This window comes from Lipotes vexillifer, unplaced genomic scaffold (assembly GCF_000442215.2).
Source record: "Lipotes vexillifer unplaced genomic scaffold, Lipotes_vexillifer_v1.1 scaffold977, whole genome shotgun sequence".
NCBI lineage: Eukaryota > Metazoa > Chordata > Mammalia > Artiodactyla > Lipotidae > Lipotes > Lipotes vexillifer.
Genome location: NW_006783088.1, coordinates 4,005,947 through 4,024,096, shown reverse-complemented (window position 1 = coordinate 4,024,096; position 18,150 = coordinate 4,005,947). Strand labels below are relative to the sequence as shown.

Genomic DNA, 18,150 nt, shown 5'->3' with positions numbered 1-18,150 from the left:
GAGCAAGAAACAGTAAAGAATAACTAAGCATGTTTGAAAAAGAAAGATAACATGTAGAAATGAAAAAATATTGTAACTGAAGTTAATTACTAGATAAGCATGGTTAAATGCAGATTAGACATAGCTAAAGAGGTAATTGGTGAACTGAAAAATAATTGCAAAGAAACTATCCAGAATTAAGCACAAAACGCAAAATGGGGGCTTCCCTGGTGGTGCAGTGGTTAAGAATCCGCCTGTCAACGCACGGGACCCTTGTTCAAGCCCTGGTCCAGGAAGATCCCATGTGCTGTGAAGCAACTAAATCCGTATGCCACAGCTACTGAAGTCCACGCACCCCAACTACTGAAGCCCCCATGCCTAGAGCCCATGCTCCGCAACAAGAGAAGCCACTGCAATGAGAAGCCCGTGCTCCACAACAAAGAGTAGCCTCTGCTCTCCACAACTAGAGAAAGCCCACGCGCAGCAACAAAGACCCAATGCAGCCAAAAATAAATAAACAAACAAACAAACACAAAATGATAGAAAAATAAAGGGAAAAAAAGAATGAAGGATAGAGCAAGTAGGTCTAATATATGGTTAATTCAAATTTCAGAAGGAAAATGCAAGAAAATGAAACAGAGGGAATATTTTAAAAACTAATAGCTGAGAACTTTTCAGAACATATGAAAACACACAGGTTCAAGATCAATGGATCCAAGCAGATTAAATAAAAAGAAGCCCATACCCAGATACATTGCAGTAAAACTTCAAACTCCAAAGTCAATGAGAAGATCTTTAAAGCAGCCAGAGAGAAAATACTGATTATCCTTAAGAGGAGGACCACTGGATGATGGCTGATTCTCATCAGTAGCCATGGAATGAAAGAAAGAAGAAAATGGAATGTTATTTTTAACATGCTGTGAAAATAAATAAATAACTTGGAACCCAAAATTCCATACCCATAAAAGATATCTTGAAGCATCAAGGATTAAAGACATTTTCAGATATACAAAAATTGAGAGTTTGCCACCAGCAGACCCTCACTTAAATTTATACAACAGGGAAATAGAAAGGAATTCTAGAAAGAAGGTCTGAGGTAAAAAAAAGAAATGAAGCAGTAACTGTATGGGGAAATCTAATCATGTATTGACATGCATCAAATTACATAAAAAATAACACAGCAAGAGGATTTTTTAAAGATAGAATTAAAATGCATGACAAGGGACTTCCACATCTGCTTATGAAGAATTAAACTGCTACAGGATTTACCCTAGTACCATAAACAAGTGGGAAAATGTATCCCAGAAAAACCTGTTTTCAGACATTGTACAAACAACACAGGACTGTTCTCTGAAAGAAGAGAAACAAATGGGATGAGGTCCGTGATTGTCCCAGCTAACTACCTGGAGACAGTTTCCAGACTGCAGTGCAGAGAGGGAAGATGCAAAGAGAGCCCAAAGTGAGACCCAAGGGTCTCACTGAATTAAATAGACAGACATCAGAATTTAGGGAGATTGATGTGGCTAAAATTTGTGAGGCAGGTTACCAGAGAAAAGGGGCATGCAGAGGGAGAGAGAGAGAGATCCAGAGAGCTGCAGAGGGTCCCCGTGAGTTTTTGTCTGAGTTCTGGTCTACACATGCATGAGGTGAAACTCTACAAGGGCCGAAAAGAATCAATGGAAAGTAGTAGACTCAACAAGTCCAGGAGTCCACACAGAGAGGGAAATAGTTCATGTTCCCACCATATAGTGTGGTGACACCTCACAATACATGGGACATTGGATAGAGTCCTTAGAAGGGTCACAATTTAGTAGTGGCTTAAAATTAAGCCTTGAAAGGATCAGAAGGATCCCAAGTAACTTAACTGTGCCCCGGACAAACTCCAATACTCTATAAAGGAATCCAACAAAATTCAGCTTTCAACAAGAGAGAATGTATAATGTCCATATGCCAGTTATTGCCTTTTGGCTCTAAATCCACCCTTCTATGTCCTGCTTTGTGATACTGGAGCTGGGCCCTCAATACCCATCTCCTTTGCCAATTGGTGCTATGTTAGATTTTTGTCTTTAAAGGGTGCTGGAGCAGGTGAGGTGGTATCACTAAAAGGCCATGGTTGAGGAAGGAGTTTCTCTTCCTGGTTCTGCTGTGTTTTATCTCCACAGATATCAGTGGTGTTTAGGAAGCCTAGTAGCACTCATTCTCCAACAAGTTCTCCAGAAACCCAATAGACCACTTACTGCAGACTTATGCTGACCCACCAGTACCCTAGCTTACTGGTCACTTGACAGGCAGATCCTTTAGATCAGCTATGAACCCCCCTCCCCACCACACCCTCTAGTGAGTTTTTCAGCCATCTGGTGGACTGCCGTTATGGAACTCTCTGGTCCACACTCTCTGGAAAGTTTCTTCTCCTCTGGCAGGCTGAGTGTTTCTGTGGCAGCCACATCTTCTCCAACAAGGTCTGGATCTAAGCAGGAGGTGTGGGGGATGCCTCTTCCAAATTCTTAACTCCCTCCTTCTTTACTCTCCTTCAGCCCCAGAGGAAGTGGGACTTCCTGAATTTGTTATTCTTATATTCCTTAGAGTCCTCCTTTACAACCCTTTTAGTAATTAATCATATTTTACTTGCTAATAATTAATTATATTAAATTGTCCCTGTTGAAATTACTGCTGTGGTTTCTGTCTTTGCCTGGCCCTTGACCAATACATTCAGCATCCAATTAAAATGACTAGGCATGCAAAAAAAAAAAGCAGATAAATATGACTCATAACCAGGAGGAAAAGAAATTAATCAATAAAAACAGACCCAGCAATAACAGAATTAGTCATCAAGAACTTTGAAACATAAGTCTTATAAAAACGTTCAAAGATGTAAAGGAGAACATGAATACAATGAGGAAAAATAGAACATATAAAATAAAAGATATGGCCAAGGGCCATACAGAGAGGAAAAATACGAATACAAAATAAAAAAATATGCTGGATGGGATTAATAGCAGATTAGACATTGCAAAAGAAACAATCAGACAACTTGAGAACACAGGATTAGAAATTATTCTAATTAGGCACAGAGAGAAAAAAGCCTGGAAAAAAATAAACAAACATTAGTCACCTGTGGGACAATGTCAAGGTGCCTTGCATATGTGTAATCAGAATCTCAGAAAAGCCGGTGGGTCGGGGGGAGAGAAAAAAAATATTTGAAGAAAAAAATGGCTGAAACTTTTCCAGATTTGATGAAAACTATAAATCCACAAATATAAGAAATTTAATGAACCCCAAAAAGAATAATGATAAAGAAAAACATACCAAAGCACATTATATGAAAACCAGGGATAAAGAGAAAATCTTAAAAGCAGCTAGAAAAAAGAGGTATTATATAGAAAGGAAAAAAAATAAGAATTATGGCAGATTTCTCATCAGAAACAATACAAGGCAGAAGACAGTGAATCAAAATCTTTAAATTGCTGAAAAAAACTACTAAGTTGGAATTCTGAAGCCAACAAAAATACCTTTCAAAAATGAAGGCAAAATAGACTTTTAGAGAAAATCTGGAAGAATTTATCATCAGCTGACCTGTACTCCAAGAAGTATTAACTAAGAAGTTCTTCAGGTAGAAGGAAAAGGATATCAGGTGGAAATTTGGGTCTATATAAAGGAATGGTGAGCACTCAACAATAAAATGAAAGAGACCACTAATACATTCAACTTGAATGACTATCAATAGTCAACTAAGTAAAAGAATCCAGACACAAAAGCCTACATATTTATGACTCCTTTTATACAAAATCCTAGAAAAGTCAAAACTATAGAGACAGAAAGCAGTTCAATGGTTGCCAAATTCTGGGGGCTGGGGAAGAAGATTGACTGCAAGAGGGCACAAGGGAATTTGGGGGTTGAACTTTTCTATGTCTTGATTCTGGTGGTGTATTACTATGCAAAACTGATCAAAGAGTATACTTAAAATGAGTGAAGTTTATTGTGTGTAAATGATACCCTAATAAAGTTGATCATTTAGAAAAAGTCAATGAAGGACCACATATAATGCTTTAAAAATGCATCACAGGGCTTCCCTGGTGGCACAGTGGTTGAGAGTCCGCCTGCCGATGCAGGGGACGCGGGTTCGTGCCCCGGTCCGGGAAGATCCCACATGCCGCGGAGCAGCTAGGCCCGTGAGCCATGGCCGCTGAGCCTGCACGTCTGGAGCCTGTGCTCCGCAACGGGAGAGGCCACAACAGTGAGAGGCCCACGTACCACAAAAAAAAAAAAAGCATCACAACAATCACAGAGAAGTTTAAAAGAAGGCAAATGGAATTAAAGTGTATTAAGGTATTAAGTGTGTTTTTCAAGAGAAAGGTAAAGATATTGACTAATTTTAGACTTGGATTAACTGAGAAAGGAATTTTTCATTTCTAATTACCACTAAAGGAATAGAAACAAGTATGTAAATTTCTAATCAGTGGTGGGAAAAAGATGTAATATACAAAAAAAAAACTGAATCAAAAATAAGGTTAATAATGGGTGAGAAAAATAGGAAGCACAAAATAAGCTGGTAGCTGTAAATTCAAATATATCGGTAATTATAAGGCATGTATATGAACTAAAAGATAGAATATTAAATTACACACATTCTACCCAAAGAAGGCTAGTGTTGTTATATTGACATTAGACAAAATGGACTTAAAGGCAAAAGCATTACTATGGCAAATAGGAACACTTCATAATGAGAAAAGGTTCAAATCACCAGAAATATATGACAATTTTAGATCGGTAGGCACCTAAAAACACAATCTCAAAATTATAAAGCAAAAAAATGACAGAACTACATGGGGAAATAGATAAATCAATCTATCCACAATCACAGTGTGAAATCTTTAACACACCTATCTCACTAATCATCAGAATAAACAGATTTTTTTTTTAAGTCTGGAGACATATTTGGCCAATATGTTTAACTTGACTATATGGGCATATGTAGTCCACTATATCCAACTGTTGCAGAAGACACATTCTTTTACAACACTGTCCCCAGGTTATAGCTGAGACACTGAGGCTCAGGGTAGATTTCTGGCTTGTCCAGCAAGGCGCAGTACAACAAGTTCTCAAGATGAGTCTCCTGTCACCTAAATTGCTAATTTTCTACTCTTCCTGGATGGCTCTAAATCCTCCTGTTCCCCTCTGTGCAAAGGTCCTTGTCCCAAAGCCACATCCAGCTTCCAAAAGCCAGCCCAAGGCCAGAGTGACATTGCTGAAGGCTGAGGTGTTACCAAGGAAGGAAGAAAGCAGGAAGCAATGCTGGAAGAAGGCATTGTTGTCAAAGGCTGTGGAATTTGATGCTGGAATTTGCCAGAGGAGGAAACCTCCGACAGCTGGGTGTGGTTGTCTGGCTGTTCCCAGACCCACTCCAGGAAGCTCAAAGATTCCGGCTTAAGAAAACTCTACATCCTTCATTGCTGGAGACGGTGGGCTCTCCTGGACCTTCAAGAGGAAGAAGACATCTGGGCCCCCCTGCTAAAAATGGTGCTTTATGAATGGAAAAGGAGCACGAATGCAGGTCCCTTAAAGGGGGCAGAAAGGCCAAGTCCATCTGACCTAGACGTCGCAGCTGAGCAGCTGACTTGGGGCCATCTCCAGGCAAGCAATTTTCCCAGGAAGTTAGACAATTTGGGGCATGTGGCCAGAAGATGGTAGGTCAACTCAGCCAACTTCTACTCTTGAGGGTTAGTCCTCTAAGGGTGCTGGAAGCCTACAGGTACTGTCCTGTGGGTGGGCCAGCTTGTCCTTATGCTTAGCAGCCATTCTGTGGGCATTTCTGGCTGTCCCCTACTCGTCTCCCCCTAGTTAGCCTTCGGTTCTAGGCCTTGGCTGATAAGGGTACTTCATTGACAGCTGTGCCATTTTGTTCAGGTGTAACTTTGTGCATCAGCAGCAATTCACAAAAAAGAGCTCACAAAAAAATGTATTCATTCAATAAATATTCACTGAGCATATTCCAGGCATCCTGCTAGGAACCATGGATAAAATGATGATGGTGATGATGAAGATGATGATGATGATGATGATGACAATGGCTAGCATTTACCGAGCACTCCCTATACACCAAGAACGGTGCTCTGCACTTAAATGCATTACCTTATGCAATCTTCAGAGTAGCCCTCTGAGGCAGGTATTATAATAATTACCTCTGTACAGATAAGAACATGGAGGCTCAGAAAAATTAAGTGATGGGCCCTAGGTCACACATCAAGTAGTGACAAAGATGGGACTGGAACCTAGAACTATGCAGTTTATCACAATGCTTCCCAAGATGAATAAGACTTACTGTACTTAAGTCAAGTCATCTGCAGGTGACAACTCCCAGAAGTGCAACTCGAGAGAACCAGTGTAGGCAGATTGGAGGTTTTGGTGAAGGTTTAGGGTCTCTGTGAAGCCTGGGTAATTGACCCATGTGTGCCCTGGACAGGCAGGCTGCAGGCCCCCAGGCCGGCCAGATCCTCAGTTTGGGCATTAGTCTCCCAGCTGCGTGTGTGTGTGCACATGCGCACACACACACGCACACGCGCGCACACACGCGCGCACACACACGCACACACACACACACAAAGCCCACCCCAATAACCACTCAGCCCATGGCTGCAGCTACACCCCCTGGTGCATCCAAACCTTGGCTATTTGCCCATGAGGACTTGATTCCAACCTGTTTTTCAGCCCTCAGGAAACAGAAGCCTATGTGTTTTCTCAGTGGGTCTGTGAAGGGGCTTCATTACATCTTTTTCCTTTCCAGTGAGGAAAGGCATTCCAGCCGGGAGAAATTCTTCCCCAGGGAGGGGATGAGTAGGGAATGGCAGGTTTGTTTTGGACAATACCTTTTGGAGTGATGGGAAGTGGCACCCAGCGAGCTCCGCAGGATCCCAGGGAAGTGGGGTCAGGAGGCCAGAGTGTCTGCTGTGGCAAGGAAAGAAACTAGGGTGAGCAGGTGGGAACACACAAACAGAGGAAGGCTGTGATGAAAAGAATTGACAGGACATGGCCCTTAGAGCCATGGGGTGAGAGGAGCCCTGAGTGTGGGGACAAGACCAGGAAGTTACTCCTTAGGATCTAAGGCATCAAGGCGCTACACACAGATGAGGAGGGGGCGGGGCCAGCCCTGCCTACGTGGTGCTCTGACCACCATTTCCTGGCTAGAAAAAGGTGCCTCTGTGTCAGCAGGAAACAGCCTCTGGAGAGGTGTGACTAATAGGAGGGGGAAGAGTGCTTTGTAAACTGTAAAATTCTGTACATGTGTTTGTTCACTGTTATTCTCCTTCTGAGCATTCACCTTGGAAATTGTAACAAGTGGCAAAGTGGGTGATAGCACCGATGCGAAGAAATAGGAAAGCCAATGTTGGTGTGTGGAGTTAGAAAGAATTTTAGACTACAGAGGGGAGTGATGTGGATTCTTGGAACAAAACCCAGCTCAACGCCCCGTCACTTGTGAGAAACAGGCTGGGAGGGCATTACCTGCCTCAGGTCTCATTCAGACCCCTAAGAGACCACCCCCTAGTGAAGGCCCAGGACAAGGAGGGATAAAACAGCTGCTTCAGGTGGTAAGCACCTGTTTTATCCTTGCTTTTTTTCATGCAACCAATGTTTATTGGATACTATTGTGTGCCAGGTCCTGCAATTAAAAGTGTGATTCCAACTGTGGTAAACACTATCAAAGAGATGTACATGGTGCCATAAGGGCCTATAATCAGGATATATCGGGGCCTATGATCAGGGTAACTGAACTAATCTGATAAAACCAAGGAAGTGTTGGTAATGAAGCTAAGATCCAAAGGATAAGCAGACATTAATTAGATTAAGAGGAGAATAGGAGTAACCCAGGCATGAGGAATGATCTAGGCAAAGACCCTGAAATGAGCCAGAGCGCCATGTGCATTGGCTAGCTTCTGCTGCGTAACAAGTCACTCCAAAATTTAGTTGCTTAAAACAACATCCACTTTTTTTAACCCACAGTTTTGTAGGTCAGAAATTTGGCTGGGTTCAGCAAAGCAGTTCCAACAGTCTAGGCCAGACTGTGACACTGACCTTGGCTGGGGCTTACTCATGCATCTGTGTTAGTTGCCAAGTCAGTGAGGAACTGGCCGGCCATTGGCTGGGGCTCTTTGGTTCTTCACCTCATGGTCTGTCATTCTCCAGCAAGCTACCCTGGGTTTCCTCCATAAGGCAGTTAAAGGCTTCCAAAAGGCAGCAAAAAGGGACAAGCTCCAAAGCTCAGGTACTTTTCATGCTGCTGTACCCATAACTCTGACTATTGTCCCATTGGCTAAAGCAAGGCACATGGCTGAGCCCATATCGGTGTGGGAGGGAGAGCACTAGCCAAGGGTGTGGTTATGGGGAGAGGGGAACAAATTGGGGACTGTAACCTCAGTGGGTTCAAGGAATTAAAAGAAAGCAGGAAGACCAGAGAGTGAATGTGAAGGGGAGCATGGTGAGGGTGAAACTAGAGTTGGGCAGGAGTCAGGACATGCGGGGCCTCCAAGAGCACTGAGAGTTGGGTCTTTACCCTAAAAGCAGGCCAGCACTCTGGTTTCTGATTCTCTGTCGTGCGGGCTTGGTTATCATAAATAAATCCTTTGAAGGTTGAACTGCCCTGGGTGACCTGGTAAAACAGCTCTTCCAAGCTTGAGAAGCCCAAGACCACTGGGGCTACCTAATCCCAGACAGACTCTCTCTGTCCCAGGACAACAAAGCTGTGAACTCCACCCTAGGCACCAGCTGTTTTCTTGGGAAAAGAGCTGGGGAAGCTCTTAGATTGCCAAGGATGGGAAAGGAAGTAAGCACAGCTGATGTTCCACCAGTGTAGACACCAGTACACCTGCACTACTTGTTAAAATCCTGGAATACTTCCAGACCACTGATAAGCAGCCACTAGCCTGAGCCAACACACCCCTTGAATATCCCTCCCCCACCTGGCTATCTTTTCCACAGACCCAGCAATTAATAGAGGTAACATCTGGCACAGGAAAGGGTCACCAGGACCTCATCAGGATCTCCAGACAGTGATTCGGCAAGCCATACCACTTGTTAAATATTCTGAACATCACCCCTGGCTATAAGGTGCCTGGTCTCAATTGACCAGAGGGAAATGAAACCGTGAACTCAGTGTTGAGGGTGATGAGGGTGACAAGAATTCTGAAAGCCAGCAACTGGTCATTGAATCCCCACCTCCATCTCCTTCTCTCTCCTCCCCAAAGCCAGAAACAGAAAGCTAGACCCCACTGATTTCTGCCTTTGCCCGTTCAGAATGTCCCATAATCACACTCAGACATTATTGCACTCTTTTATTTACAGAAAACACAGATAAAGCATTTCGATGTTCATTTAGCAAACCGAACCACTCTTTTTTTTTCTTCTTTTTGGCACAAAGAAATATCACAGATGGACCCCCAAGATCAATCAGAAAACCATAACATTTATCAGCCGTCACTGGTCCAGGGGCAGCCACAAGACTCAGACAGACGAACAGCATTGCCACAGACTGGAAAAAATAAACAAGGTCCACATTCACCTCACAGTAAAAACCTGCTCACCTGACAGGCAAGGGCGGGCAGGAGGGGGCAGTTTCTCTGCTCCAAGGGAGGGAGGGGAAGTGGGCACTGGGGGGCAGAAGCGGGATGGGGAGGGATAAACGCCATTCATAAATTAGAGAGAGGTGGCCTTTTTGTTTTTAACTTCTTACCTCGTAGAAGTAAGACAGTGCAAAAACTACCATACCTTCGCCGCTCGTCCATTGGAGAAGCTTCAGAAGTTGTGTGGTTTGGGGTGTCTCTCCTCTCAGGTGCCCGTGTGTGTGCGCGCATGTGTGAATGTGTAAGTGCGGTGCTTGTAAACATTGTCACCATCTACCAGAGACACCCATCCTTGTGTCTGAACGGGGTGGGGCTGGGGCTGGACCCCACTTCAGGCCCCCTCTGCCCCAGAGATTCCTGTCCAAGACTTAGTGCAAATTTCAGAGACAAAGAGAGGCAGAGGAAGCGGGGTCTGGACAGGGGGGCAGGGAGGACACAAAGACGGGGAGGGAGAGGGAGGGGGAAGTAAGGCAACAGTTCAAAACGGTCCGTTTTATCAAAGCCGACACCGTGGCCCCCACTCGCCCCCACCCACAGAGCCCTGGTCACGAGAAAGGGCGGAAGTCCCGCCCCTCCACCAGGCTGATGGAGGGGTTCTTGAGCTCCTCCTCCGACTTGGCCATCTTGTAGCCCAGCTGCGCCAGCACCCGCTGACACGCGTTCTGGGCAAAGGCCACGATGTCGTAGGAGAGGCGGAAGCGCCACTTCTCGGCCGTGGCCGCCGAGTTTCGCACGGTGCCGTATTTGTGCTTGCCCAGGGTGGGGTCTCCCCGCGTGTTGTTCTGGATCCAGCGCGCCACGTGGCTGTCCAAGGGGATGCCCAGGAAGCCGTAGATTTCCTCGGTCTTCTTCATGGGGTTCCTGGCCAGGTCCTCGTAGCGCACCAGCATGTACTTGCCCTTGAGCCACGGGGGCCGCATGAGGCCGGTGGACACGGAGTTGGAGAAGTCCTCGCACACCGTGGTCAGCTGCGTCACGTCCAGGTTGTAGGGCTTCCTCCCGGTGCCGTACCAGAGCCGCCAGAGCCGGTACGTGTCGCGGAAGGTCTCGCTGCGGGAAGCCAGAATGCCACGTGGGTCTCGGACCAGCTGGATGACCTTGAGGTTTAACCGGGGGTCTTCAACCAGGGCCCGCAAGTCGTTAACCTCGGGCACCCGCACCGTCTTAATGGCCACGTGGCTGCGCTCCCGACAGGCCTCGGCGGCCACCGTCAAGTTTAGCAGGCCGCACTTGCGCACGCAGTCCCCCTCCTCCAGCACCAGGTCCGCGGAGCCCGGAGGGTCGCACACGGGGCGAGAGCACAGTACCCTGCTGGCCCCGCGGCGGAAGATCCTGTCGGTGGTGTGGTTGACGGGCGGCGGCTTGATATAGTTCTCCAGAAAGTAGAGGTCACAGTCGTAGAGGCTCCTCAGGAGGTCACGGCTGGCTCCCAGCATGACCCGCCGGTCCGCGGGGCTCTTGCCCTGGGTGAAGCGGGGGATGAGCGTGTTCTGGACGTGGTAGAGGGGCTCAAACAGGTAGAAGACGTCCAGGTGCTGGTTAAAGAGCTGGCCCACGAAGGAGGAGCCGCTGCGCGTGGTGGCCAGGATGAGGATGTGGGTCTTGCGGGAGAGGTTATAGGCGAAGGTGGGGCTCTCTTCGCACAGCCTCTCGGCCAGCCCCGCCTCCGCCAGACCCGGGCAGGTGTGGAAGGACTTGGCGGTGAAGGTGCGAATGGCCGTGTACTGGATGGCGATGGAGGCCAGGGCAAGGAGGAGGACGGCCTTCCAGGAACATTGCATGGCTGGGCACCTTCATGGGGCTGCTTCTCCACCATGTGAGGTCTGCGGGCGAAGGCGGGCAGCCATCAGGGAGCAGCCAGGCTTGGGTGCCTCCCAAGGCCAGCGGCTCCAGCCCGCCTGGGGAAGGGCTCCAGCTCCCTGCGTCAGTGCTCACACATGCATCTGAGGCCTAAACGGCTCCCGCACTAGACTTTACCATTCTCTGGGAACTCCTGGGAGCTATTAGGGACTGATTCCCATACCCTGGGGTTTACCCTACAGAAGGCTGCGGGGCCTCCCATCATGAGCTGAGTTCCGTAGTGGGGCCTGACTGGGCAAGACCCTAACACTCCCAACTCCCACACTTGGGAATGACCGGTTCCCACCTCAAGCCATTCCCCTGTCACTGCCTGTCACCCCTGCCGGCATCTCCTGGGCCCACCTGCGTCTCCTTCACCCCCACGAGCTGGCGCCCAGTCCCCCGGTGGTCAGCCTTCCTCCGTCCCCTGCCCACCCCCAAGAGGGAGAAGAGCCCACGTGAGCTGCCTCCCCCGACCCAAGTCCTCATGCAGAAAGGACCCCTGCACGCCGTGAGCTGGTGGGCTGCTAGCACCCCATGCCTGCTGGGCCGGGAAAGGTGGACAACTGTGTCCAAGTTTACAGATGCAGGTGACCAGCTTATTCCAGAAGAGGACTCCCAGGGCTCGCGGAGTCCCTAAGAGTCAGCTGGCCCAGAGCAGAGACAGGGTCCAGGGGCTGCTGAGAAGCATCCCTTCCTGGGCCCCAGCGCCCTCCAGGATTTCCTCCTGGCCACTGAGGGAGGGGTCCAGGCCATGGGGCAGATGACCCTACTGTCAGCAGGTTCCTCCAGCCCCCCTCCCCCAGCCAGTCCTCAAGGGCCTCCATCTTTAGGCCCTCACCCCCTTCTGCCCACAGGGTAAGCGCAGGGGCCCCACTGTGATCCAACAGTGGCCCCAGAGAAGCCAGGCAGGGCAGTGAGAAGAGGAAGGGGTGGTACAGGAGGGGCATCTCAAGGAACTGAGAACGCATGGGGGATGGGGAGGGCAGGGAGAGCGGGGAAGAGGAGCTTAGCTGGGCTTCTGAAAGTCGCCCCCGAGGTGGGCTAGCTCGGTGACCAGCCCTGGGGAAGGCGAGGCAGAGAGGACTCCACGACTCACCAAAGAGGGGCTGTTCTGAGCTGGGCAGTCCGCAGCCGCCAAGTCTCCAGGCCCAGCAGGCAGTCACTGCCTGCGCAGCAGCCCTGTGGCCAGAAGACTGCAAGGAGAGAGGGAAGGCAGGGGTGCTAAAGGGGGGCTCCAAGCTCCTCCCTCCCCACCCCTTCTCTCCTGTGTCCTGCGCCCCACAGACAGCTCTCCAGGGCTGGGCAGCAAAGGCCCTGCTTGCTCTCCCAGATTTATCACTGACTCAGAGCTCCAAATAACCCATTGCCATCTCTGATCCCCTGGATCCAGCCCTCTGAGGCCTGGGCTGCATCCCAGCCCCTTCACCCACCTCTGCCACCCCCTACCCATATCCTCCTAGCAAGTCTCAGTCCCTGTGCTCACACCACGCCCCAGTGGGCAGGGAGCTGGCAAGCCTGCCCACCCAGCTGGCTGAGCGTTGGTGCCCCACTTGGGCAAGCCCCCCGTGGAGGCACCCCTCCCAGCTACCACCAGCGGGAGCTGCGAAGAAATCCACCGGCCGCAAACACCCCCAGGCCTGGCGAGCTCAGTTCAGCTCTGGTGACCAGACTGACCCAACCAGACACAGCGGCTAGTGCCCAAGAACGGAACAGTCGGAGTCAAAGTTGTCCCAGCAAATGGGGCCGGGGCACAGTCCAGACTGGTTCTGCAGTTAAAATCAGCAGAGCATCCTGACCCTTTGCAATTCAGCTTGTTCAGTGATTCCCCAAGAGGGGGGTTAGCGGAAGTCAGCAAGGACAGGGGTGCTCACCCCAGATCTCCAGGCGGAAGCGGTGGCTCAGTCGAGACCACTCACACGCTGAGGCCCACGAGGAGGGGACAGCCCGGAAGTGAGGTTCCTCTTCTAGCCACACGGAGAGAGAACGGCTACCTGAAACTCAAAGCAAAAGTGGACCAGGGAGCATCCGGGATCTGGATGCTCTTCACAGATCCTAAGTTAAAACACCAAGACGGCAACGTTATTTTTGTTAGTGTCTACTGTGTATTTCCTAAGTGCTAAGCGGTTTCCCCGCCCTAGCTCATCAATTCCCCGCAAGAACTTTACACGGAAATTATTGGCTCCATTTCACAGAAGAGAAGGCTGAGGCACAGAGAGGTGAAGAAACCTGCCTGAACTCACATGCTTGGCTTACCCCCATCTAGCAGGTTCCCCAGAGCCCACTCTCCTTCCTTCTAAGGAGATTTGACTTACTGTTCCTCCAGGTTACCTGTACTTGGCCTTCAAACATGCATTCAGTTAATGGCCCCCATTTGTTTGTGAATCAGCATGAGAGGGACCGGACATTAAAAGGGGACTTCAGACGGTTTCTGAGACTTAGAGCATGTTTCTTCCCTTTGCTGTCTGGTCTGGTCGATCTACTGACTCGTGGCTGATGGAGTGAACTCCTGTGCCTTGTGAATATGCTTCCCACATCCCCTGTATGGAACGATTCCCTTGAGGGCAGGGCGAGTAGGTCCTCATTTCCCAAACCTGCAGTGCTGCCTGGCTCAGCTCACTCACCCAACTCGCCACATCATGTTATCCTTACAACCCCCTCTGGAAGGTCACCGTCCTCACTCCCACTGTTCAGATGATGAAATTAAGATTCAAAGACTAAGCAAATGGGCATGATAAGCAAGTAAGTAGCAGAGACTCGAATCCCTCTGGGACAGACTCTTAGGCCAGTGCTGTGGCCCTTTCACACCAGCATAGTGGGGAAGAAACATGCTGAAGCTTGAGGAGGGGCACAGAAGCTGGAGTGAGATGGCAGGGGGGCCAGCTGAGGCTCTGGGGCCTAGGAGTCCTGTTTTAAGTATGAAACTCCACTTGGTACCTAGAGGAAACAGTACCATGTCGCCAGGTGGCAGTAAATAGGGGGAAGCACAGTCTAAATTCTAGGGAAACTCCAGTGTGACCAGAGAACCACCACAGCCCTGACCACATCCCATCCCTCCCTGCCTCACCCCCAAGGCAGCAGAAGATGCTGTCTCCATCGGTACCCAGAGAGAACAGCTTCTCTGCGTTAAATGTGACTCCCCTGCAAAGTGCAGGCCCACCCTTTCCAAGTGCCCCAAGACAAATGTGAACACCTTTAGAGAACAGGGAGGGGAAGCCACCAACATTCATGCAAAGTAATATTTTTTTAGTTATTTAGGGGTCCATTCTTTAGTTGCAATGCTGTTTCGTTCCACTGTATTTCCTTTGTATTTATTCACAAGCATGTTAGCTACCTAGTATGAGCCAGGCACCATTCTGGCTACTACGGGTAAAATAACACAAAGGAAAGCAAGCACTTCCTGGGCATTCGAGATGTTTCGCCCAGGCATATGCTCCCTTCCCAGGCATCAGTTCATCTAGCCCTCACTAACCTTATGAGGTCATAGTCCCGTTCTACAGATAGGGAGACTGAGGTTCTGCAAGGTTAGATAACTCCCCCAAGCTCACATCCTTAGTAAGAGGTAGAGCCAGGATACCAGCTCAGGCGGTATGCTCTAGAGTCCATGCTCGAACCCTCCTCCCTGACCCACTCCCTCTTCAACTACATCCAACACCCTTTGGTCCCCACCAAGACAGGAAACAGAAGCCTTAAACTTAACTCTAGGATTCCAGGTCCAAAAACAATTCACCCAAGGTTATCTTTAAAGAGGAGCACCTTTCAGGGAGGAGACCATTTAAGTTTCTTCCCCCCACTTTCCCTCCCTACCGCCACCCAAAGAAACGTAAGGCCAGGCCTGGAACCTGCTGTCTTTGTCAATAAATCAGAAGTAACTAAAGCATCATTGCAATGTTATAAATCCCTAAAAAAGTAGGACTCGGATTCACTAGGTGCAGCCTGGACACACAGGAGGGGAATGTGTTTGAAGGCCCAGACACAAGCCATCCCCCTCCCCCCGCCCCAGGAGGGCAAAGCGAGGGCATGGGAATGGGAAGATGGAGGAAATCTGGCCCTCCTAGAACTGCCCCTGCTCTCCTGCCAGCCTGGCAGAGCCGGGGCCACGGCCGGCCAAGTATCCTTGGTATGCTGGAGGCATCTGCCCTGGAAACCAGAGGCCCCGAGGCCAGGCCCTTTGTTCCCAGGGGAGCTTTGGCCACCGCAAAGGACTCCTCAAGGCCCTCATCCTCTAAGCCAGACTGAGAGCCCCAGAGCCCCTCTCTGGGCTTCTAGCAGCCTCTGGCATGGCCTCCCTCCACCTCTGGTTAGTCAAAATCCAGGCGAGCCTTAGACACAGGGACCAAGAATCTGTAACTTCTGTTGGAAGTACCCACTCCCAAAAGAAAGCTCAGACTTTAGTATCAGACACCTTCAAAGCAGGGCACAGGATGGGAGTGGAAAACACCTCTTCCTGGGAGAACTGTAATTCAGAACTAAGAGCTCAAGCCATGAAGCCACCTGGATCTGTCACTTAGCAGGTGCATGGACCTGGGTGACTCACCAGTTGTCTCTGAGCCTCAGTCTCCCCACCCGTAAAGGAGGTATAACCATAGCAGTGGTTATATGAACAGGCATATACTATGGCACAGCCTTGTGCTTGGGACATTGGCTCTGGCAGCAGCCCCGTTGACGGCCAGATTTCTCAATCTCCCTGGACCTTTGTTTTCTCACCTGAGAAGTAGGGACAATCTTAACAAGGCCGTTGTAAGGACTAATTAGTTAATACAGTGCCTGGCATGGAGTAGGCGCTCAACAAATGTTGCTATTATCATCATTAAATGACTTGTTTGCTTTTTGTCTCAGGGAAGCCCCTCGGAACACATCATCACTCTCCCTGACCGCCGTGCCCAGACCTCTGCCAGGCAGGTCTCTGCCCCAAACCCCTCCTTCCGTCGGCTCCTCTCCCAGCCTGGGAGCTGTCTCCTGCGGAGCCACCGCCGTGGCTTTCCTACTTCCCTCTAGTGGCCACGTCCTGTAGTGCAGCCTCTTAGCGCCGCATCTTTGCTGGGTTCAGAAGTCCTGGCTGGTTGGCTGCAGCCTAATGTGAGGATGCAGGCAGCGGGAGGTGATGTTGCAGGTGGCATGAGGTGTGAGGATGACACGCCACCCGAGCTACGGGCCCTGCTCTGTGCACCCCCTCTCCCTCACCCACACACCAAGAGGCAAGCAGCAACAGGCAGCCTCACATCATCTGGAGGGCCTCTGCTTCCTAGTCTCATTCCACTCTGGCAGGGGAAGGAACCCTAAACTGAATGTCACAGGCAGGGGCAGCCCACAGGCTCGGCATTTCCCTGGCTGGGTGACCTTGGACTCAGCCGCCTGGCCTCTTTGCACCTCAGTTTTTCCACAGAACCAATGACTCTAAGGGATTCCCAGATCTGGCCACTGGAGTTTTCTGATCCCAGGAAGGCCCCATACTCCATCCTCAAGAGTCAGGGCCACCCTCGCTGCAGGCTGCGGGACCCTCCTTCGGAAGTGGGAAGGCTCCAGTCACCTTCCTAGAATATACCAGGGCTGGCAGCTCTGCCCCTGCCTCAGTCTGATCCGTGGCTGCCCCAGTGAGGCCCAAAGACCAAGGGGCTCTGCTCTCTGCAGAGTTAGCCCCTGCCACCTGCTCTATTAAATCCCATGCAACACAGTGCTATGGGTCTTTGTCTTTTCTGGCCGCCTGCCCCCGGCCCCCCCCCCCCCCGGAGAGACACAATCCCTCTCCCCAGGAAGATCCATTTGTGCCCACAATTTTATACACACAATTAGAAGGTTCTTAAACCTCCTAAAACTAACATGTGGGCATCCCTTCTCTTCCCTAGAGGCTTAACCCCTTCATTATTAGCATTCTCCTCGACCCTAGGGTTTTCTTTTCAACTGATTCCATCCGAGAAGGCTCCACAGATGTGTAAGCACTGATGTGGAAACATCACCCGAAATATATTATTATTAAGTAAAAAATCTAGGGCCAAAAAAGACATGGACAATAGTGTGCCCCCATTTCTCATTTTTTAAAAGGGGATGTGTGTGAATATATATATATATTTGAATTTATGCATGAACAACCACAAGAACTTGCACTGAACCAGTTAACTGTAGCGGCCCAGTGGGAGGAGCTAGGAGACGGGTGGGAGGAAGGCATAGTTTATACTGAGTGTGTTGTTTGAGTTTATTAACCTTGGGGGACAGAGTGAAGCTACCCCACGCAAGAACTGGAGGGGCAATTGATGACAGGGTGGGGCACTGAAACTCAGCACTGGCGTCTCACTGTGTCCCGGATTCCATCCCCAGGGCACTGCCGGCCAGCTCTCTCCTCCCACATTTCCAAGGCACCAGGGTTGAATTCACCACCTTTCTGCCAGAACTGGGCTTGGTCTGCTCAGGTGGGGGACAGCAGTCACCTGGGGCTGCTGAGACAAGGCAGCAGCTGAAAAAGGGCAAGACCTCAAAAGGGGGCCTGGGGCTTTGGGGAGCAGCTAAGGCCTGAGTTGGGGAAATGACTCCCCTCCCCGTTTTGTTCTCCCTGTCCACTTTTTTCCTCCTTTTGTGAAGCCCTGGGGAGACAGGAAAAGCAGAGGAAGAAACCTGAACATTGTACTTCTCACCAGACTCGGGAGCCAGTATGGAGGGGCCCCAAGGCTCTGGGGTCCCAGGAACTGGAGCAAGGGGCAGAGGGAACTGGATGGGGGCTGGGGGT

General features: G+C 49.6%; 1 protein-coding gene across 1 annotated transcript; it reads right to left on the bottom strand.

Moving 5' to 3' along the window:
• Positions 1 to 9,289: 9,289 nt before the first annotated feature.
• On the bottom strand, positions 9,290 to 12,625 carry CHST1 (carbohydrate sulfotransferase 1). Its single transcript, XM_007455799.1, has 2 exons — positions 12,529 to 12,625; positions 9,290 to 11,413 (listed from the first exon to the last, which is right to left on the bottom strand). Exon 2 carries the CDS (start codon positions 11,369 to 11,371, stop codon positions 10,136 to 10,138), a length of 1,236 nt encoding a protein of 411 aa, XP_007455861.1. The 5' UTR covers positions 11,372 to 11,413; positions 12,529 to 12,625; the 3' UTR covers positions 9,290 to 10,135.
• Positions 12,626 to 18,150: the final 5,525 nt, after the last annotated feature.

Coding starts and splice junctions, on each gene's coding strand:
- CHST1 (XM_007455799.1), bottom strand. CDS start 11,371: ATGCAATGTTCCTGGAAGGCCGTCCTCCTCCTTGCCCTGGCCTCCATC.